Genomic DNA, 24,345 nt, shown 5'->3' on the forward strand with positions numbered 1-24,345 from the left:
GCCACATTTGTCTCTAATCTCGAAATGAATTATCTTCATAATACATTTGTGTAATCTTAAATTTATTGACAAAAACTAATTTATTTCATAATTGAAATTCAATAAATTGTTTTCATTCCCAGATGAGCTGAAATATGCGTATGTGAAAATGCTAAAAGTAACCTGCATGTTTCTACACGAAGTCTTCCTTTATTCTCAGTTTGTTATCATGGTGGCACAACAAAGTATGTTTTTATTTTTGTTTATCTACCAGAATGATTGAAGTTATTGGACTTTTAGCGAATGAGCGGTTCGATCCTAATTCTTCACTTAGAAATGATCTTCTCAAAATCATATTACACCTTTTGATGAATTCTGATAGTAATACACAAGTACAAAGTTAGTTGACTATAAATTCTTTTTTTCGATAAATATGAAGTTTTTGTTGAATTTACATTAGGTTTAGTTAAACTCTATGGAATATGAGGAGCTAGTGAACGCTCATACTAAAGATATAACAACTTAATGAAAATAATAGTTGGATTTTACTTTCTGAGCATAATATCATAAGTAGTTTTAGTAGGGCTCTTTTCTTCTAGATGGTTGGTTCAGTCAGAGACCGAAACACTTCCAAAATCATCCACCTGAGTTACCAATGATCACTATCTCGAAATCAAACCTAGTACTACTACCCCCTTAATCCTAAACTCTTAAATCACAATTTTCTTACACTAACCTCAAAACCCTAATTTTTAACCGTCTAACCTAAAATTTAATTGTATTTTAAGCTATAACTCGTACCATCTTTTAAATTTTTTTTATTAAGAATGACATTAGATAAATTATACGCTTTGACCAATAATATCCCATTTCTCATCACATACACCTGTTCAAAACGAACTAATGTCTTTAGTGGGATAAGAAATAATACCTATACGTCCAAGTCTAATGGATCAAAAAGTAATATTTGTCTTTCGAAGCTAACAATGTATTGAATCATAAACTACTGGACTGATAAGAACGTTTACATTCTCCTAACAGCTAAATAGACTTCATACACGGTTGTGTATTTTATTCATTGCTTATTGATGAAGAACTTCATTACCTAATCAAGTATAATTGAGATAAGCAAAATATTTATTACAGCTTGCAGAGTCAGTACTATGGACGATCCTTTTGCATAACATTGACAGTATTAGCTTGACACGAACAAAATAAACTAAAAATTTGGACCTTCATCTTATAGCTTTAGTATTTGATAATTTGTTAGGTTCGCATAAAAATTTCATCGTAAAGTGATATCGTCAATAAGAATCCTATTGACAATTCTCCTGAACTTTTAGCAGAAAATAATAACAGATAATGTAAAGAATCTACTAACACGTGTATGGCATAAAATTTTGTTTCCACTGTATCCTGGATTAACTTATATTCGTATGTGTGAACCAAAAGATTCCAATTTATTGCCTTAACGGTCTTGGATTTCAGTGATAACTGAATCCAATAGTTGTCGGCTGGTGGAGTGCTCTGGAACAGGACAAAAAGCTGTCTATTGACCCTTGATTCTTTCAGTTATTGAGACCTTATCAAGCCCTGGTGAAAACTGTCTTCTCTACGAAGTAATCGAATATTCTGTTTAAGTGATAACTCGTAAAATACGGATGATTTGGAAATTCGTTAAATACAAAATTAAAATTTGATAGAACCCGCACGATTTTGTCCTATCTTGATTATCTCTGATTTTTGTTAAATTAAGAATTTGGTTTATCCATCTAGTTATAAAACTGCTATGTTCAGAAATCCAAACCTGGGAAAGTTGTATTTTCCGCTTTTCGAAAGAGACTTCCGAAGGTTCTGCAGCTAATCGTTTGAAAATACATACTGAAAAGTTTCAAATCACAGCTGCGGAATGGGACTCTATTTTAGGGATTGCTGCCTCAATAAATATTTGTACAAAACATTTATCGGTCAATCATGATATTGTTGACTCTGTTAGTAGCGTGAGTGAATATATATTTGAATCACTTATTTTATTTTAATAAATTAGTGTTTGTTGAATCTTCGTTTACCGTTTGTTTTAACACCGTTGAGGTGAAAACGTTTCCAATTTAATTTTCTACCCATGATTTCTAGCAAACTCTTAATTCGGATTTACAAAACTATGACATCTACATGGTTTCAAGAAGTCAAAGTTCAACAGTCAGGCAGACAATTTTATAAAATAAATCAGAGTTCCGAAATAAAAAGAGTCATGTTTTGGACTTTTTCTGTACATATAAATTTTCTAAAGTTATTTAAGCTTTCAGGAATCATGTGATGTAACTGTTTTCTTGAGGCTTTGATAAAGCAGTGGTTACAATAATAATAGTATAAAGAGATCACGAATTTTCATACGCTGATACAAATAGTTATTTTAATCATTGTACGGTGACATTACCTTTGTCCTTCGTCTTTTCTATTCTTTTATTTGAAAACCAAGTGTACATCGTGAATCACAGAGAAAGTGTTTTCATTCTAGATTCATACGACAAAATTATTTTTTAAAAATCACCAACAGATAGTATTTTGGGCTTCTTTTAGTACTTTTTGCCATAAAAGTGAATTGATAAATCCATCAAAGCTCAATGGGTAATAGGTCTTTATCTTGAATTTATACTGGTTTATAACGGCCTAAATATAACTTGGTTAAGGTTGAATACATATACACTCCAGATCTGTCACCACTTTTTTGTCTATGTGCGACAATAAGAAGTCGATGTATAAAAAAAACTTTCTGAAGTATTCAAACAAAGAACTAATCGCTTTTTTAGACCAGTTTTTGCTTTTTATTTTGTTTTCATATGAATACGAAAATTTTGACCACTTTCCTTGCAGTTATTGTTTATGAATCCAGAAACGATTTTAGCAATTTTGAGTCATAATCAAGTAACGAATGGATCTCCTTTCATCGAGAGCAGTGCACTTGTTTGTCTATTGGAATCATTTTACGGACCACTGTCTCATCTTTTATGGCCGGATATATCAGAAAACTCGAGCGAAAACTATTACTATGAAGTAAGCATTATTAGTTTCCACAAATCGTTGTTAATTACGCGATTCCTCTACTAAACGAGCCAACCAACTTAAGATTATTTGGCGCGATAATGATTGAAATACACTTCAATTCCTTAAAATTAAGATTGTATTTCTGCTGACCATGTTCATTCAAGATCTTAGTTATATTAGTAGGAAATTCTCCGGTCTAGCGGCTTAGTCGTAACTTATTTAACAATAAGAGCAACTGGCATAGTTTAGAAATGATTTGTTTTTGGTTTCTGACTTCTTTTCTGGTGAATGCCGAGAGATCATAAGGTTTCGTGCTGACGGTATTCAACGTTCTGTGGTGTCAAGCTGAATGCTTCACTTCATTCTATTAGCTTGTATTAGACTAAAGGGATTAAACATGGTTTCAAGCGTATTAAGAAATGATCACATCCGATTATGGGTATATCATCTTTTTGTTTAGCAATAACAATTAGTACTTGTAACCCAAATATTTGTGTTCTTGAATAGTACTGTGTTTTTATAGTTCTTAGTCTAATTAATTCCTATCATATTCCTCACAGCTCTTCATGTGCTTGAATACTAAAATCATGGACATAACCCATAGATTTACACAAGAATTGTCAATCGAAGTGTATGGTTGTCTGATTAAATATATCTGTTTAACTACCACAAAACAATCATTTATCAGTAAGTTATCTATATTTGTTTATAATGCACAGACATGTTCTTATTGACTAATCCATGGAGTAATATTATTCTCGAACACTTACAAATAGATGGTTCAGTAAATAATGTTGAAAAATTTTCATCATCTTTCCTTGCTTTCGCCAATGTGGTAGGTATTCTTATGTTTTACACCATATAACTTTAGCTACTATCCACGAAATGTCCTGCAATTTGTTCAGTTTTAAATAAAAATCAGTTGCGAGAATTATTACTAGCTTATATACATGATGAGGGTTTGTACGACTCAATTACCAAGACTTATTTAGGAAGTATATCTCTAAAGGTAAGTAAAGAAAATTTAATTATTCGAATTTTATGAAAATTTAAGATTGCTTCCCCAGATTTTGAAGTTCTAGATTCCAGGGAGCGATTATGCTTAGAAATTATGGTTGCATCGGACAATTTGCAACCTACTCTCAGTATCTCGAATCGATTTAATTTGTTTTATAAAAAAATATTTTGTTTATGAACATTGAGACTTATGAGTTTGCTTGTTATATGGCCTTAAGGATTAAATTATTGGTAAATAAAACGTATTTCTCGGCAATCCAAATCACAATTTTTTATGTCATGAGAAGTGGGGCCTTCATAGTTTTTATTCAGATACCCTATGGCAAAGTAGTTTAAAAAAGTCTCTCTATAACTTTGTATGATTAAACTTTGCTATGTATCTTTTAATCTATAACAAATAGATTGGGAATTTTCGAGCATGACATCAGCTATCTTTTAATCTATTATTCTGACCTTTTAATCTAGAAGACCCAAAAGTTACCGGTTTAGGTTGTTCTCAGAAACCATGCTGTTTATTACAGCCTAAAGCTAAATGATTTATTCTGGTTTACAGTTATTCTATGCTGACAATCGCTATCTGTGCCCAATTATAGTTGAAACAAACACAACAATCAGAAAGAAATGCAGCTAATTACTAAGTTTGTATGACACTGTGAAAATGACGGACATGCCTCGATTTCACAGTGTACCACTTACAAATACTAGATTTCTGAAGGTTCCTTACAATTTCTTGAGGCACGCTAGTTTACTGTAGTGGAACGCGAGTTTGACGTCAGACGTAGACTCTTACGCAAGAAATGCTGGAACCTGTAAGGATTGTGAAACAGTGTTTGGAACGCTCTAACGAGCTGAAAACAACACCTGAGTCCGGAAGCTGTTTCAACTGGCAGTCAGAGGTATGACATCTATGAAGCAATCTTGGAAGTTTATGGAAAGCCAATTAGTAATATCCAAGGTCCTGAACGGTTACCAGAGCTTTTCGAGAAACAACGCAGCTGGTCTGTTATTCACAGAACCGTCAATTAGGAGGTCTTTTCATCCCTGACCGGTAACAACTGATCAACCTAACGAATCAAAGGTTCTCAAAGTACTTCAAATTTTAAAGCGCCACAATTTACTAGGCCCGAACAGCCTACTCTCCCACTCTTCGTTAGGTGAGGGCGAACTTTTGATCAGGAAACTAATTGAGTTGTTTGGAAAGGTTTCGAGACAGTGTTCCGAAAATTCTAGGATAAAGTGATGGTCTTCCTCAACATTAAAGTAAACGTTTGTCGTCTATGTAAAAATCGTAGACGGAGTGGGTCCATTTTCGATTGTATCGAATTACTGGCTACTTTCATACTTCATAGATTATTCAAAACCCGTGAAAGACTGATTCATGTAGATTGGACTAGCCTTCGACCTGGTGTTGGATGTACTGATCATATCTTTACACTATACAAAATGTCGGAGCATCGCCATAATTACTGCAGACCAACAGTAATTATGTTTTTGATATTAGGGTTCCCATCAATTTGCGGCAATGAAGAACTGTACTCCACGATATTCTATTGAAAAAGGATGTGTCTGTGATTTTTATTAACACCTAGATCTGTTACCTGGAGGAAAATGTCTCGGTAACCAGACTACATTTTCTTACCATGCTTTGAAACAAGAGCTATCCAATTCTCACTTCTTCCGCTGGAAATCCATGTCTGTACCTATAAGATTTTGGAAGTTCCGAATACAGCATATTTCTACAAGACTGTCAGGAATCTGTGCTGTCACTCACATTTAGTTGCAAACCGTAATAAATAGTCTAAATGTTCATGTATATGGGTACCTGTGCGAGTGCTGATGATGGCGTGATTGATGAAATCAACCTACGTATAGTGAAGGCTAGAGCAGCTTATGCCAAACTGAGCCATCTCTGGGGCCGTCATGATGTTAGTCTGACTGAAATATCCGGTCTACAGTGCGTCGAGGAGAGCGGTCCTACTCCGTGACTGTGAAACCTCGCCTTTCCTAGATGAAGACGTTTGGTGACTCTCTGTGTTCAATTCTCTCTGTCTTCGAATGAGTGGTGACATTCAGTGGCAACACTGTGTTAGTAACGCTGAGGTTCGACAATGTTTATCCGGGATCAGTGATGACAATTTGGTTAGTGTCACCATGTTGAAACACTGGCTTTGGTGGTCTTGACATGTGTTGCGAAAATCATCTCAGTGACTTTCACGTTGTGCTTTATTTTCGGACTCTGTGGCAAGGTACAAAAGTGGGAGAAGTGGTTTTTTCATGATACGGTGTCATAGTATGAAAGAAAACTGTACGAGACTGGAACAATTCGGTCCCTCACTGCTCCCTGGTTGGGATCCTAGGGATTATACAACTTAGTAGCTTGAGACATTACCAAATGTGAGTGGAAACGGAAACCAATGGAGATCCTGCAGTAGCTTTCTTTTACATTTTACATTTCAAGAAATGAAAGGACGTGACTTAACTGAGAGATGTGTTGCTGGTTGTATTTTAAACTGAACTATATCTCCTATTATATACTATTCTCGGCCACTCATTATCATTATTATCCCTATTCATTTGTTTATTTTCGATTGTACATCCTCTACCTCACCTACCTTTTGACAATTTCATTTCCCTATTGTTTAGTGCACATTTATTTTGTTGCCCAGCTGTACCGATATTTTTGTACTTAACAAAATATATCCTTTGAAAACTGACGATTTTAAAAACAGACGGAACTAAAATCCCAAATTTATTACGAACATATCAAAATCATAACTTTATAAAAAGATATAAAAACAAATTATGTGAATAAAAACACAACATTATATCGAACAGTTGGTGGCAACTGGCATGTTTAAATATAAAAAATGTGGAGGCAAGTTTGTCTGATATATTCTTTACGTTTATCATGATCATCATTATCAGAACATGGACAATCAAATGCACCATGTATCTTGTATTAATTTTATAAATGTATCACAGGAATCATTTATGTTTTCACCTAGAAAATAATTTTGAGCGCACTCACTTGATGGAAATAATGAACATAAATCCATATATGCTGCATCTGATCTCAACTGATCAACAGGACATTCTCCTAAAGTAGTCGAAACAGCTTGATAATATACTTCGAATTCTGTATACTCTAGGCGTTTTTGAACATGAACGAATTTTTCGAAAACTTTCAAAATATCCGGTAGTGAATGAGCTATATTAGTACCTGGGAACATTGATGGAAATTTAATAGCAATGAAACATTATTGTTATATACAATTGACGCTTCTCAATAAGTAAATGCACTTAGTAACTGTCGTAATGTGAAATTTAGGAGACTTTAGAAAGTGTAAAGATAACGAATAATACGAGCATTTTGGATTTTCTATATTTGGTGAAACAAACAATATGTAAACTGTGAATAATGGTCTACACAAAGTTAGGACAACTGAGCAATTCAGAAGTTGTACACATAAGATTTTACAATCGACAAATTGTACACCTCTGTGTACATCATTCCGAGCGCGGCAGATTTATCCTTGATACTCTTCATGTTGCTTCCGTATTACTCGGAATATTAGTAATAGAACCTTTCGTCATTAGTAAAGATTCCTGTGTAGACAGATATTTTTACTGGATTGTTTTGTCCGAATTTCTAAAACTTTGTTAGACCAATATAAATGGTAACAGAAAGAAAACCATCTTGGTATTTGTACCGTATATAAATCAAAACACCTCATGCCAACAAATTATAACTGAAGTTTAAAGGAACCAATACAGTATTCTTCATCAGAACTAGATCGCCCACTTTATATAATTGCAGAAACATAACATATTCAATGCATTTGTATTTATTTATGCTGAAAGTGGTTATTTTAGTGTAAATTCTTAAAAGTTTATTAGTATGAATGCAGTCGTACTCTTAGAACCGTTTATTTGTCTATCTCATTAATCAAAAGATTTATTTAATGTATAAGTAAGAATGATAAACACCATACCATTTTTGAAAAACCAAAAAGAATTTAGAATCTACCCAGTTGATCCACAGCCCATCTAGGAGTATTGAAAAATCGTTTAATATCCAGTAATTGGATATGACCAAGTCGATTTGGATCCATTTTTAAAAATACCTATATGATTGAAGTGAGAAATAATGCAGTGTTTAAGAGTAAATTGTTATTGTAAAACTAGGGATTCGAAAAAAAGGGATTATTGCATGGTCAGCTTAAAAGGACACATGGTATAAATAATTAAGTATTTCCACGTCAAAATATTGTCTAAATTGTTAGAAATAGATGAGACGCTAGTTGATTTACGCTATTAGACAAAAAATAGATTGCATCTGTCGATGTATTCTAGGGCATAATCCATTGAAACAAACACGATACTTGACTATCCTGACATATAACCGAAGCTTAAAACAACTGAGAAGAATCTTAATCCATTCATGATACATAAATCATGTTTCAAGGTATACATAATTCAGAACGCTGAAAAATGTACAAAACTATAATTGTTACTAACTTCTGTGTCAGTTAGATTGATGAGCTTAACATAAGGGTAGATAGATATCAATATACATTTTACTTTCATAAAAAAATATTATGTACCTTTACGAAAAACATATGGGACCGTAACCATAACCAACAGATTTCATGCCAAACAATGCACTCTTAAGAAGTGACTCATAATATAATGGTCAATATTTCCAAAATCCCTTAATACATATATATTACAAGTGTACTAAACAGATAAAAGTATAGTGAACACACTGATGTAACATAGGCCGCCGACCAGCATTCTCCAACCCACTCTGTCCTAGGCCTTCCTTTCTAGTTCTATCCAATTGTTGTTCATTCTTTTCATATCTGTTTCCATTTCTCTGCGTAATGTGTTCTTTGGTCTTCCTAATCTCCTTTGGCCTTCAGGATTCCATGTAAGGGCTTGCCTTGTGATGCAGTTGGCTGCTTTCCTCAATGTGTGTCCTATCCACTTCCAGCACTTATTTCTGACTTCTTCCTCAACTGGAATCTGGTTTGTTTACTCCCACAGTGGGTTGTTGCTTATAGTGTCTGGCCAACGGATCCGAAGTATCTTGCGTAGACTATTGTTAATAAATACTTGTATCTTCTGGATGGTGGCTTTCGTAGTTCTCCAAATTTCCGCCTCATACAGTAGAACTATCTTGACATTTGTATTGAAAATTGTGATCTTGGTGTCGGTTGACAATTGTTTTGAGTTCCAGATGTTCTTCGATTGTAGATATGCTGCTCGTGCTTCGCCGATCCGCACCCTCACATCTGCATCAGATCCACCGCGTTCATCGACGATGCTGCCCAGATATGTAGAGATTTACACATCCTCCATAGCTTCTCCGTCAAGTGTAATTCGATTGGTGCATGCTGTATTGTATCGGAGAGTCTTGCTTTTCCCTTTGTTTATACTAAGGCCTACTGCTACTGATACACTGGTCGTCTTCTCCTGCATTTGTTGTTGCGTGTGTGACAGAAGAACCAGACCATCTGAGAAGTCTAAATCATCCAGCTGCATCCTAGCTGTCCACTGTATCCCATCCTTCCCTTCAGATGTTGACGCCTTCATGATCTAGTCGATCACCAGGAGAAAGAGAAAGGGTGAGAGTAAGCAACCTTGCCTGACACCGGTCTTTACCTCGAATGAGTCGGTGAGTTGTCCTCCGTGAACGATCTTGCACTTTAATCCATCATAGGAATTCCGTATGATATTGACTATCTTCTCAGTACGCCATACTGTTGTCCCGATCTGATGTTATATGAGCTCCTCTCCCGGTTCTCACATCCTCCATCGTCCTCCTGAACTTTTTGTTAATGCAGATATGGACGATTTGGTTCTGTGTAGTGTGATCCGGTGAAGTTTATGTGGTTTTGTGAATGCGTTTATGTGGGAATATAGTGCCGCATATGATCAGTTTATTGAAGGCACATAGGCTTGCAAATCTCTCACCATTTTCGTTCCTTTCTCCCAGTCCATGTCATCCCATAACGTCGTCGTATCCAGTGTTATCCATTCCAACCTTGGCATTTAAATCTCCCATCAGAATGGTCAGATCCTTTGTTGGGCACTTCTCGACGATCGACTGTAGCCTATCGTAGAATTGTTCTTTAACGTCTTCATTGTAGTCATTGGTAGGTGCGTAGCATTGGATGGCGTTCATTGTAATGCCCTCTTTGTTTGTTCTGAAGGAGGCTTTGATGATCCTTGGTCCATGAGATCCCCATCCTATAAGTGCATTTTGTGCTTGTTTGGACAGCATCACTGCAACTCCTTGTGTATGTGGAGCATTTTCTTCTTCATGGCCGAAGTATAACAGAAGCTCTCCTGAAGCTAGTCGTTGTTGTCCAACCTGCGTCCAATGTGTTTCACTGATCTCAAGCACCTTCAGGTTGTATTTCCTCATTTCTGCAGCAATTTGGAAGACTCTCCCGGTCTCCCGCATTGTCCGAAATTTCCATGTACCTATAAAAACTGTTGCTCTGGTTGTTAGAAGGGGCATCAACTTCGTGACTTCCGAAAGAACTTGGTTTTCACCATGAGGTGTCATAATTCTTCCTTCAACTCCCAGAGCAGAGTTTAAATGGTTTGAATTATTTTTTCTGTTTGGCGTTTTTTTTAGCAAGTTAGCTTTTTACGGAATGAAATCGCTAACCTAATGCCCAACCCTCCTCTTTTATCCGGGTTTGGAACAGGTAGTGGCCCTCAGAAGAGCTACAGGTGGAGTATTATATCCATGTGAATGAGAACCGAATGTCTTGTGTATCTTATCCTGAGAATCGAAAAAGCAGATGAAAGTAAATGCATAGGACTTCCTGGATTCCAAAGGTTCTGTTCTTGAAATGATTTCGTGTTGTGCAAGCTCAACTGACTCGTTTTTGTTGCCAAGTTCTACTTATCCAATATTGTCCCCAAATGCCCTGGTACAGCCGAGAATGTGGAGAGTCCGCTCTCCCTCTCCAAATGCTCTCACATGGACACGCGAATATATAACCTCTGCCAGGGAAGTCCTACTCACTGCCTTCTCCTGGCACCACTGTTGTTTACGAAATTGAGAGGACGAAGAGCGAATGTCAGGCGCTTTAACCGGGTTGGTGGACACGGAAAGTCCACCTAGGGGAGTTGGAAAACCCTCATTCCAAACCAATGGTGTACATGGGCTCCAGTATCCTGAGGGAACAAATGGCGTATGAATCAATTGTTGGTCACCGGCTCCCATGGGACTGCATCTCCTTATGATGCTCCACTGCCTTGTGGGTTAGACCTTTAGGTCAAAGGCTCGGGGTGTGGCCCCCTCAGAAAATCACCTGCTTCAGTTCGGGTACGCGAGGAGTACTACAGCCCTCACACAAATCTGATGAGATGACAGTTACTTCACGAAATACTATGCTCGCCTCAATTAGAATGCAAACAATTCTCATTCACTTGATAACACTCACTTTTACTATTATTATTACTAGTATTATCATTTTTTTTATATACTGCGTCACTTATCTTCTTCTATTCCCGCTTCATGTACTCCCATTTTACAACTTATGTAACAGATCGCCCATGGTGGAAACTCTGTCCTATCTAAACGATCTCCAGTCACTGTCTGGTCGAAAGTGAATGCTTCCACCGATTACGAATACTGAACCAGTCTTTCTGAAACCACGTACGCCGTTCAAGCTGGCTTCCTTCAACGTTCGCACACTAATGCAGATCGGACAACAGATAGGGCTGGCTATGTCTTTAGAAAGTCTCAATATCGACGTTTGTTGTCTATCCGAGACCCGCATTCAAGACTCTAATGAAGTACTACAAATTCGCTCCCCGTATGTCACTTCAAAAGGCTTGTTTCACATGCGTCTATCCGGGGACCCTGTGGCATCTTCGTCTGGTCCTGCTGAAGCAACACTAATCGATCCCCATTAACAGTCGGTTATGTGCTGTTAGTGTTAGGTCGGCTTACAATAAACTCTATCAGAGCCTCCAGAGAGGCTCATAAAGAGCCCAACCAATCAGCGATTAGTTAGAAGCTATGCTACTAAAACGCTACTAAAATAACAAGGTCCTGATTGGCTGTTGCATACTGTTACTATGGGATCTCAAGGTCTTTTAGTTACTATAAAACCCCTGTTTTTTCTGTACATAATTGAACCTTGTAGTAAAGTGCTTCTCTGATACTCGTGTCTTCTCTCTGGTCTTTCAAGTCGCTGAGTAGTGCTAGCCTGGGGTTATCCGAATAAAGCGTTCAACCTACAAGACATGACAGTTAGATTAGAAAATTTCATCAAAGTGAGAAGAAATTGGCGTAAGAAATGACGTCAATTCGTAATCTCCGCCTACGCCCCGACAGATTGCAGCCCGGATGCAATCAAGGATGAGTTCTACCACCAGTTAACTGTTCTTCTCCAGAAAGTGCACTCAACGGATATTGTAGTACTAGCCGGAGACTTGAATGCACAGGTCGGGCGTCTGAGCATAGAAGAGAGTCGTTTAGGTAGCCGATGGGGACTTGTTGGTCGCAGGAGAGATAACGGAGACCGTTTGCTGCAACTGTGCACGGACTACAACTTGTTTCTGGCTGACATTAGCTTTCGGCACACTCATCATCGATGTGCCACCTGGCGTCCTCTATCTGCATCTCAAGCCTGGACTCAGATTGATCACATCGCGATCAGCTGTCTCTAGCGTGGTTGTGTACAAGACTACCGCTCCTCTTGGAATACTTATTTGGACTCTGATCATTCCCTGGTCTGCGTTAATCTTACCTTACTTCAACTGGCCTGTTGCTCCGGCAACACCAATCAGATTGTCCTGCCCCCCATGGCCGGTGACGACCGATCCACCAAATGAGGCGGAAGTCCGCAAGGAACTCCAACTCTTGAAAGGTTACAAACCACCGGACCCAGATGACTTACCTCCTACCCTTTTTAAAGATGGTGGTGACTTTCTAGCTAAGGAACTGACTGTGTTGTTTGCAAAAGTTTGGGAGCTAGAAAGTGTTCCAACGTCATGGAATGAGTCGATAGTCGCCCCTATCTTTAGAAAGGGTTCACGTTGCTCCTGTAACAACTATCGGGGATAAGTCTACTTCCAATTGCGTCCAAACTACTGACTTCTGTCATACTTTGTAGGTTGTTTAAAACCCGGGAAAGATTGACTCGTGAAGAGCAGGCTGGTTTTCGTTCTGGTCGGGGATGCATTGATCATATCTTCACCCTCCGCCAAATGTTAGAACAACATCATACTTATCACAGGCCAATAATCATAGTGTTTCTTGATATCAGGACTGCCTTCAATTTGTTGGACAGGACTGTACTCTGGGATTGTCTATTGAAGAAGGGTGTGCCTGAGAAGTTTAGTAACCTCTTAAAGCCCCTGTATACAAACACCTCAGGCAGAGTGAGGGCATACAACCACCTTTCTCCCTTGTTCCATTCAAGCAGTGGGGTTAGACATGATTGCCGAATCTTACCATTCCTCTTCAACTTTGCCATCGACGACACTCTGGAAACAGCTCTGATGGATGTAAACAATGGCGGTGTGGATCTGTTGCCTGAAGAAAGACTTCTCGACCTTGAGTATGCGGATGATATTGTCTTACTGTGTGATAATGCCCAAGGCATGCAATCCGCACTTAATCAGTTGGCAATCAGTGTCCGCAGGTACGGCATGTGCTTTGCACCCTACGAGTGCAAAGTACTCCTACAAGACTGGCAGGATTCTAATCCTGTACTCACCCTAGATGGTGAGCAGATTGAAGTAGTTGAGAAGTTCGTGTATCTAGGTAGCTACATAAGTGCTGATGGTGGCGTGAGTGATGAGATCGATGCACGTATAGTGAAAGTTAGAGCAACTTATGCCAATCTGGGCCACCTTTGGCGCCTTCGTGATGTTAGTCTGGCTGTAAAAGTTCGGATCTACAACGCGTCGGTGAGAGCAGTTTTGCTGTATGCTTGTGAAACCTGGCCTCTTCGATTTGAGGATGTTAGACGACTCTCTGTGTTCTATAATCGTTGTCTCCGAAGGATTGCCGACATCCAGTGGCAACACCATGTTAGTAATGCATCATGTGTTTGGGCGCAGAGATGGTAATCCAATTGGTGTCAATATCGTGAAACATCGACTTCGGTGGCTTGGACATGTTCTGCGAATTTCGTCCCAGAGAATTCCACGTCGTGGATCATTTGACGACGCTGGGACTGGTTGGAGAAAGCGGAGAGATGGTCAGTGTATGACATGGTGTCGTGGTATGAAAGAAAGCTGCAAAGGGTTTGCTTCTGTTGGTCCTTCCCGACTCTTTGGTTGGGGTCCGTGAGATGATGCAACACAGTGGCTAGATACGTTATTAGATACATCTCGGAATAGAAACCAGTGGCGATCATGCTGTAACCATCTTTTACTTTCTTCATAAAGAGTGGTTAAAACTTCCCTAACTGAAAGAGTTCTTCTGGTTATACATTTCTGCTTTCCCCATTATTATTCTTATTATTACATTAAGATTCACTAATCTGTAGTTGTCATTGTTCTTTTCTTTTCCTTTTTTTCTTATATGCACCTTACCCACTTTTTATTTACCCATTCTCATTGTTTTGTGTGACGCATACATATTTGGTGCCCCCTTGTACTAATATTTATATGTTCAGATAAATAAATAAATATCCAATATTAGTATATCTCAGTTTAAATTTGAATATATTTTCATACTGATGTGTGGGCGAGAATGACAATGATTGGTTGTCTTGATGAGTCAGACATTAGATAGGATGACAGGTGTTATGTGTTATATATATTCCCCTATCCTTATTATGTATGAACACTTATTGATGGACTGTTATTGATTGACTGTTCCTTGTGTCGGATTTTGGTGTGGAGATATATTGACGTTGTAGTCAGGCTAATCTCGTGTTCTTGATCTGAGTTGTGTTGAAGTCCTGTAGAATAGACGCTGGTGGGAATCTAATGTAGATATTCGTCTAAGGTAAATTAGCGTTCCACATACGTGTAAGAAGTAAAAGGACTGTTATAACAAGAACCCCCAGCGTTATAACAAGTATCCTCTACTTTTATAACACATACCAATAGCTTTGGACGTGATTTTAAAAATTCTAGTACGAAATATGTTAGGAATGGTTTATTTCATGCATCTCCATCGTTAGGCAAACAAAAAATGAAGAAATTAAACGTGCATGCAAATGTGAACAAGTAGCACGTGAATTCAGGCTGATCGGGTGAAATGGTCAATGTATTTACTACAGACTTGGTTTAAATATATCCAAAACGATTGATGAAATAAGCGAATAGTAGACGTGCACACAGACACCAGTTATAAAGAAACTTATATTTATGGAAATGAATGACTACGCCAATGAAAATAAGTACGAAATTGTTAGTAAGATTAACAGAAACACGATTTTTACTCAGGTAAGAGTTAAGCCATAAACAAGTTCAACAAGCTTGTGTGGGCTTGGGTTTTCTGCAGGTGGAAGCTATTTTCACAATAACCGAAAGTCCTGGTTTAAACAGAGACCATTATTCAGTGAAATGTCAATAAATGAGAACTAAAACCCCAATCTTCATACTTTGATAGTTTAATTAATTATTCTTTACTAAGAAATGTGTCAGAAACTGCTTACTTTCTTAACTAGTGTACGATGAAACTCAGGTAATTCTCCGAAAACAAGTGAAATGTAGTCTGCGAAATTCATAATTCCATTATAACCTGAATGAGCCTCTAACGCATTCCATAGTAATTCTAAGTTCTCCGTCTAAAAGAAATTTTGAGAATATTGTTGATTAATTGACTATTGGAAGTAGTTTTATCAATAGTTTAATAAGATTATAAGTAAAAATGAAGCATTATGATGAGTAGAACTTTATTAACATGGTTCTCTTTTATTTTGACTCAGTAACCAAGATTTGTTTTTAATCATTTCGAAATTATGTTCAATGAAATTCACCTTTTGAGAAACTAATGCACAGTAAATTGTTATCATTAAGGTATTGACCGTTAAACGAACAGGCAAAATATTGTTTATTTGATCTTAAATTATAAGCTTTGACTTGGTGGTAAGATAGCAGCTATCGGATTCCAAAGTCACTGGAGAAGGTTTCGTAACTTGTTAAGAGCTATGTAAGAACTCATTAAAAGTTAGGAATATATCGCTACTTAGATGCTGAAAATTAATAAATATGACAAGGCTAAAGAATAGGCGCAAACTTGAGTGATCCTTAGAATGACGATGGAAATTAATTCTTTTTGGCGGAAAATGGTGGAAAATAAATGGATTGAAAATACATAACATTTAACAGGACTAATAAATTTTATTAAGCAACCTCACACCTTTTTAAATCCATATAACCACCTGCAAAAATATTCATCGTTATAAATACAAATCATTATCCTACTTCAGAAATATTCCCTAACCCCGACTCCCTTTCTTCTACCCTAAGAAATAATTCACGTGAAAAGATTGATCAATCATACGAAAACTTGTACATTACAATTTTATCATAAGTAGGTTCTCAAATAAGCTCTGTTTTCTAACTAATTGACAAACTAATCAAGGTCGGTCACATAGCTGACTTATTGATATGAAGCGGTATCCGAATTTATCAAACACCTAATGAATTTAATGCATCTTATCAATCTAACTCAATCAAATAAACCGAAAAAAAGAAAATGATCATATAGCGTGAATTTTTACTCCCACTGGGAAGTATTAAAGGAATTCTTTTGTGGTTGATATTTGGCAGTTCTTTTATTTAGTCTGCGTGTAGGCATATATTCCAAGAACGTTTTCATTTAGAATGAATATATACCAACATGGTGTTTTGTAATAAGCATTCATACAAATAGGGTTCCCGTTTCCTAATCATTATATTCTTGTCCGTCTAACATTCATTTTCCAACTCTTACATACTTCTGATGAGCTTGGTAAAGTTTTGGTGTTATCACTTTCTATTGCTTTGTGAACTATACGTTATGCTTTAATATGGTATTGATATAACAATAGGATACCGACCCGATATACATATATAAACACGATGATGAAGAGAGAGAAGAAATCATATACTGAAGAACATATGCAAACGTATCGAATTATTCTAATTTGTGTAAACTGTATTTTAGAAAAGCGTCTCATCGGCAAACTTTTTCAGTAAAACGTTTGGTCAAAATAAACAACTTCTTCAAGGACGAACAAAATTAAACAATTACAACTAACTTTGTCTAGTTCTGGAAGTCTAAACCATATTAAGCCATCCTCGAATATTTTACGTGTTAACTGTTTCTTTATATTTAATTCGTCTTCTTTTGAAAGATTATTGTTATTTTTAGTTGTAGTACCGCCCATCAGTTGTTTGTTACTTTTTATAGAATTTCGGTAGTATAAATGTAGATTTAAGTAGGCTTCAATTGGACTATTACGTTTCCTTAAATCTTGACGCCATAAACCTATAAATGTGAAATAAACACCAAATACTAACAAAGTACTTAAAAAAAGGATTAGGAAGACAAAAAGAATAGAAACTTCAACTTGATCAAGGATGAAGAACCCAGGACCTACCAGTCTCGAGCCGAAGCCCTTAACCGATAGACCACTGAGCTGGCATCCAACGGTGTTAATGTCTAACTTCAACTGATTCACGAAATTGAGCAACCATTCACCAATGTCATCAGTGAGTTACTATCTCACAACAGACCTGGTTGAACTCCACCGGTTACTGCTTCTCACTAGAAGAACTCCAGGAAATACCTCAAGGAGTCAGTCACTAGTGAGCACATGATCGAATCCCGCGAGAGTGGGTTCGTGGATGCGCACTGCTGAGGAGTCCCATAATGGGACGAAACGGTCGTCCAGTGCTTCCAGGTTTTCCATGGTGGTCTAGCTTCAACTGACTCATGATCTCAACTCTATAAATTACTAAAATCTCCACAAAACCCCTTCTGATCAGTGGATATGTTAATGAGTTATGTAGATTAAAAGCAATAGGAGTAAAATATATCTGTGAGGTATTATGTTATCTATATTCGACAGTGATATCTCACGCTGACTAGACCTTAGTTTTTAACAAACCATTCTCCACCAAGATAAATCTTTCCAAGTTTTCATCGCATTTACCTTAAAACTTGACACATGTATTGATTCAAATGATCTAACCTGACTATTTTCAATAGTTAAGTGGACAACTGATTGGTCATATGGTAGAAAGCAATTTAGTATTTGCTGTACGTTGAAGCTTTCAGTTATATTTCCTGAAAATTGCATTCTTATACTTACAATAAAGTAGCTAGCAACAATGTCAGTAAAAGCGGTTATGCGAATAATGGTGATGGATATATTTGTTTTATCTGTTAAATTATAAATCACAAAATCATTTGCTCTTACAATTCAAAATACTCACATTGTAGTTTAAACAACTCCATCATGTATCTCGGCCTGATTAATAAACGTGCGACATGAAGTTTTGCCATTACAGAAAACCATTGTTCTTTGGGCACCTTCTGGCGTGATAACTCTGATTCACTATGACACAAAACATTTTTAAAAATGTAAGAAGCAATTACATGAACGAACTGTTAGATAGTCATCATGTTGGTGTTTTAGTCTTTAATGCTCCTTGAAGTTTGTAGACCATAGGGTATAACATGACAATTATACAAAACAATAAATAACCATTATATTCTGCGTTTGGTCTTAATTGTCTGGAAATCATAGGTGAAAACGATTGTGCCCACAAATATTTATCATCAAACTATGTCGACACCTGAAAAATAAACGATGCCTAGAAAAATAAACCCTCGTTTTTCAAGTGTAATGATTGGTGAACTTTATTAAGTGGGATTCAATACACAAATTCTTCTAAACTGCTATAAGTGTATTTCACTGGTCAATTTTAATGAAGGAAAACTAAGTAAGATTCCCTTTTACAAAACGATTATTTTGAAAAAGTAAAACTTTTTAAATGTTATAGTACTTAATATTTGATCATAAATATCTGCTTTTTCGTCATCTTATACGTATTCTCGGTACTATACTTCTCGAAACAAAATTACTTGAAGCAGTTGCTGCCCAGTAGGATTATTGGCTACAAAGAATAAAGGATAGTAATATTTCTGAGTTTAGTATTAGTGTTTTTAAGATACTTCATTATTACATTAATTAAATGATAAAACAAATAACCCAATAGAAGTTCAGCATCTGGTGATGACCTTATTAGTTTTATTGGAAATTAGTTAAAGGTATCCAGTAAAGAACCCAATTTAGCATCTCGTCATACACTGATCTTACAAGATCTCGAATACCCAAACAAATCTACCGTTCGCCCACTTTCGTTTTCCAACAAATACACCATCCCTTCTAAACCTGTTTTGCATTCTTCATCGACCAGATTTTAATGAAATATTGGGAGATATTACATTAGTAGCTTCTTAGTCGTATTTTCGCCAACCAAACAAATGTCACCTTGTAAATACCTTAATGACTTAACTTTATGGTCTTACCGCAATTAAATCAACAGAATTCAACCGTTATTGAGAGCTAGATATAACGTTGGTTACCCCTCGTCTATAGATTGCAGTGAGCATCTCAGTTAATTGATTAATTTTTAAAACTGACCTTATTTAAAAGACATTAAATGAAATTTATAGACTCGGTGCCACGTTTTTTTCAATACACCAAACTTACATTGCATTACGTTTACTTAATCGATCTACTCCAGTGATAAGAATACGAAGTACATTTCCAGTGTGGTGCAAAAATTGTTTTAATGGATTGGGTGGATTATGATTATCTGAATAGCGAACAAATAATATTGCTCCAGGGAAAAAATCAATTTCTGGTAAATACACCTGCCCATTTCTTGCTCCCCATACACAGTGATACAATGATCGACGTAAAAATGGTAATGGTTTGGAACTAATGTAATGTTATGAACAAAACAGTGAAAAAACACCGTGGTGAATAATAATGAAATTCCAGTGGAACAATTTTAATAATTTAAGTTTAGAGTAAACCGATAGAGATGACATGAACACTATTTTTAGAAGAAATAACTGAAAACGAATGAGATGATAGCTTAGTGGTCAAAAATTTAGACTTTAAGAGGATTGGTAGCAAGTGTGAGCCCTTCTTATCTACATCACTTAGAACTGTTGAATAGCGCTTACAAGAAACGTGTTATTTAAAGCTGAATCCATAAAACCTGTGCCTGATAGCTAAGTCACCTTTGCGGAGGAATACGTTCTTACCGGAATCATGAGATGGTCAAAGTTACAAACCATATAAAATCAAATGTATATAACGTCATGTGGTTATAAACTATAACTTAAGTGCTGAACAGTTTCCGACATTATTTTCAGTAATTCTTTATTGCTAGTGTTTATTTAAACTCTGCAACCAACTATTAATTTAAAATGTGATCAGATATTCAAAAGACATGTTATTTGTTTGCCAATGAAAACTTTAGTGGAACTCAAAACTAATCTTTAATGGATTCGTACTGAGTAAGCATGAATTTCTGTGTACCAGCATAATTACTCATATACCAGACAGAGAAAACATTAAAAGAAGCAAATACGTTATCTATTTACTTTTACAAATCAATTACCACATTATTCTAGTTTTTATCATTCATTAATATTTCGTATTTATGTGAGTACCTCATATTTATAACTGAATCATTTAAAAAGACAAATTTCAAACCTGCTTCCTCACACATTGAATTGACATATCAATGATTATTTTTGCTTTATATCAAATGGCAATGCATCATAACCTTATTAACGTTTTGGGTACTCATTCAGTGAAAAAGGGAATAATTAATGTCCTCACCTGTGATTTTGCACTCCCAAAAATTAGGTATCTTTAAATCACTGATACTCGCTATCCTGATAAAGATTTCGCACATTTTGGGTCATATCCATCGATGATATGTTTTAACTTATTAAAGATAGAGTGCACTTTCTATTAAACTCATAAAAACATGGTCAGTTTTTCAACAGACTTATGATGCACTAATATAGAACAAACATTGTCAAGATTCACAGTTAAAAGTGAGGATGAAAAAGATGAATCACATACAAATGCTTAGTCCTATTGAAAATCGAAAGATTCAAATTAATTTTTAATCTATGCTGTCAGTGGGATTGATAATATAGATCTACAAGCTATACTATGTACACCACATAAAAATCTCTCCCAATGGATTAAACAAAAAATACTTTTTTAAAATCTTAAATAATAATGGAGATAATATTTCAAAGAGATAGCTAACCTAACTCCTACTTTATGATCTTCATATAATGCCCACGTAGAATCATTTGGAAAGGCTATTCCAATGAATTTACGTAAAGCAAATGAAGATATTGAATTGGTCCAATCCATATCGCTTGTCTGTCGAAATTGTTTTTCACTAGATATATCATCCGTATTAAACACAAGTAGACGTGCAGTAAACCAAATTCTATTTCTGAAATTAGTTTGAACATCATTAATAATTTTTAAATGATCTAAATGTTGATTGCTTGGTCTGTGTATGGAAAAAAAATAAAATAAAGGAATTAAAATGAACTAAAATTCTACTTTTTTGATTTCAATATAATGATAAATGAATGTATTTAACGGCTGGCCAGTTCTCACTTATTATAAGGTTGGGCGAAATATCTCTCATTTTTAAAAAGACCTGGTGTTGTTAATGCTCAGTGATTGAAACTGTACTTAACGTATTGGTAGTTTTCACTAAAAGAAATGACCACATGTAATTACTTTGGGAAAACTGCTTAGAAAGGATTGATATCATAAAAACAAACTATAAGAACTTTGATTTTCTGAATAACTATGCGAAGCTAACGACAGAATAAGGGTTAAACTGCTTATAGTTTTGTAGACTGAAAAATAATATAGAACTGATATCATTTTTGTAAACTTGATATTAAGTTCGATTAAAATAGGTATATTTTTCTCGGTAGTGACATGACACGAAAACGTTTACATAGCATATGTTTTCGATTTAAATCCGAAGTTGGCATGACTTTCAAAGTTATGATTAAATTTACTGATTGTAATAATGCAACTTACAAACACAATCTCATCAGGAAACGTTATGTAGAATTTATCAATTGTTAGTTTACTAAAAAAAAGCTGATATCAGATTGACTATAAATAGTTGAAAAACTGATAACCTTTAAGTGAAGATTGTTTCCACCATAGAGTGACTTCAGCTAAAAACCAATGAACACTGGTAAGCTGTTTAGCTGTAATATAGGACTTAGTAGTGGTGTGTAAGCATAACCTTACAGGAGTGTGAACTCGTGACCCTCGGATCGTGTGGTACGATACTTGCCAACCACGTCAGGAATGAAACACACCACCGATAGAAAAAGTGATAATCACACAATATTGTAAATTGACTGAAGTTGTAATGTATACTATTGGATCTTGATACGATACCCAAAAATTAGACCCGACAGCCAGGTCTTAATTGATTGAAGAGTTAGTAGCCTATAAACTATTTCTGACAATCGCCTATGATATTACATCATATTCATGTTCGTATCATGTGTACAAACGTGATATTTCATTACATAAAAAACATATTCACCTGGCTAGCGGTCTTGTATTTGATTGCTAATCATTCAGAAGCTCAAGTTTCTAAAACGATCTCGTGAGCACCTATTACTCAGCCACATTAAATCATTGGGCTCATCTATAAATTAGCGGTTTGTTCCACATAAAAAACCTAATTCAATGACCTGACATTAACCGTGAGATCAGAGATTTTTGAATTCTATCATATGTAGAGCCATGGATTCCAAAACCGGAGAAAACAGCTATTGAGTAGTTACAGTAAACCATGCAAGTAATACGTATAGATAGGATCAACATAGAGCTTGGAAAAGATGCATATTGGTCAAAGTTGACATACTACATTAGCACAACGAGATGAAAAAAACAGAAGGAATAGAGACAATGTAGTAAAAACGATAGGAAGGAAGAATAAATTTTGAGGACAGTTTGAAAAGACAGATATGTAGGAAGAGTAACAGAATTTAAAATTTTGTTCAATATTTATATAAATACAATAGACCCTAACTAACTCTTTATTACTGCCGTAAGATACAAAGAAACTTCAAAACTAAATATTAATGTTGTTTATAAAACGCTCTGACCATGAACTTAATGAGTAGTTAGCAAATTGGGTGATTATTTTTGCGTATTGTTATGACTAGCATTCAAATAACACAAAGTTACTTTGCAAAATGATTTTTGTAAATCCTCAGTCCTATCATACAACCACTTGTACACGAAAGTTCTAGTCGATTTCTGAGACAGAAACATTGTAAATCCAAATATATTACTACGTATATTGCTAAAAAAATTACTTATTCCCACATGTCACTCTAGATATAAAGATCCTTACTAACAAACGGAGTAAAAAACAGTCATACAGGTTAGTTAATTCTAATTTCGCTGCATTTTTCCATGACTCCCAGTTTTATACATTCATCTTGAGTGATAATAACATTGAATGACTTTCTAAAACTATCGTTTCTCAGATAAATGCTTACTTTTATCGGTATTCCCTAGAACTGGAGTGACTTAATTTCTATTTTACATGGGTAAAATGAAATTTCAAAAAATAAGGGTAACTAGGAGATAAAAGAATAAATTAATACCTTGAAAGACCTGGTGCTTGACGGATTGAGTAGTCAATCAACTGCTTAGGTGTAACCATACTACTGAAACTACGTGATGTTTGATTTCTTGGAGTGATATTCTACGATTGAGAGTTATCGAAAAATGTAATGTCGTCTACCTCATATTCGGAGGCTTTACAAGCTGATTCTTTTCGCCATAGTTTTTCGAGATCAGAACATATGCGCTGAGTGATATCGCCATATGACGAAGATAAATCTTCATCATTATCCTTTCTTTAATGTCTTAAACACGAAATGATCACCTACCTGAGAATTGCGTATTAATTCTCCGTGTTCTGCGTTGTTGAAAGAAGTCTGAAAAGTGAACATCCGAAATGATATCTTACTAATGGCAGATGTGTTGCCCAAGGCGGATACACAGCTGGACGTATAGACAAATTCCGACTTGAGTTTTCCGACGATTCTGTTCCCCAGCTGATTGTTGAATCTGAGCGGGCGGAATATTCCCCTCCTTTGGCAACAGTATACAATGGTTCATCATCAGAGATCGGACAGTTATCTAAGCACAGACTGGGAACACTTTGGCGATAACCAACAACTACAACATACCTAGTGTTAGTTGTTTCTCCTCTCAT

The 24,345-nt window shown here is 35.9% G+C and overlaps 2 protein-coding genes across 2 annotated transcripts; one reads left to right on the forward strand and one right to left on the reverse strand.

Moving 5' to 3' along the window:
- Positions 1-208: 208 nt before the first annotated feature.
- Positions 209-4,219, forward strand: Smp_158800 (hypothetical protein; the record flags this gene model as incomplete). Its single annotated transcript, XM_018788499.1, has 6 exons — positions 209-224; positions 1,756-1,979; positions 3,585-3,711; positions 3,744-3,859; positions 3,896-4,033; positions 4,079-4,219. The coding sequence occupies 6 exons, from the start codon at positions 209-211 to the stop codon at positions 4,217-4,219; spliced, it is 762 nt and encodes a 253-aa protein (XP_018654035.1).
- A 2,758-nt stretch (positions 4,220-6,977) lies between these two features.
- Smp_158770 (hypothetical protein) lies at positions 6,978-24,345 on the reverse strand (the record flags this gene model as incomplete). Its single annotated transcript, XM_018788500.1, has 11 exons — positions 6,978-7,261; positions 8,069-8,165; positions 15,687-15,818; positions 17,277-17,506; positions 18,457-18,578; positions 19,740-19,970; positions 21,328-21,582; positions 23,729-23,829; positions 23,869-23,979; positions 24,017-24,064; positions 24,097-24,345. The coding sequence occupies 11 exons, from the start codon at positions 24,343-24,345 to the stop codon at positions 6,978-6,980; spliced, it is 1,860 nt and encodes a 619-aa protein (XP_018654036.1).

The sequence above is a fragment of the Schistosoma mansoni genome, chromosome W, assembly GCF_000237925.1.
Source record: "Schistosoma mansoni strain Puerto Rico chromosome W, complete genome".
Classification (NCBI taxonomy): Eukaryota; Metazoa; Platyhelminthes; class Trematoda; order Strigeidida; family Schistosomatidae; genus Schistosoma; species Schistosoma mansoni.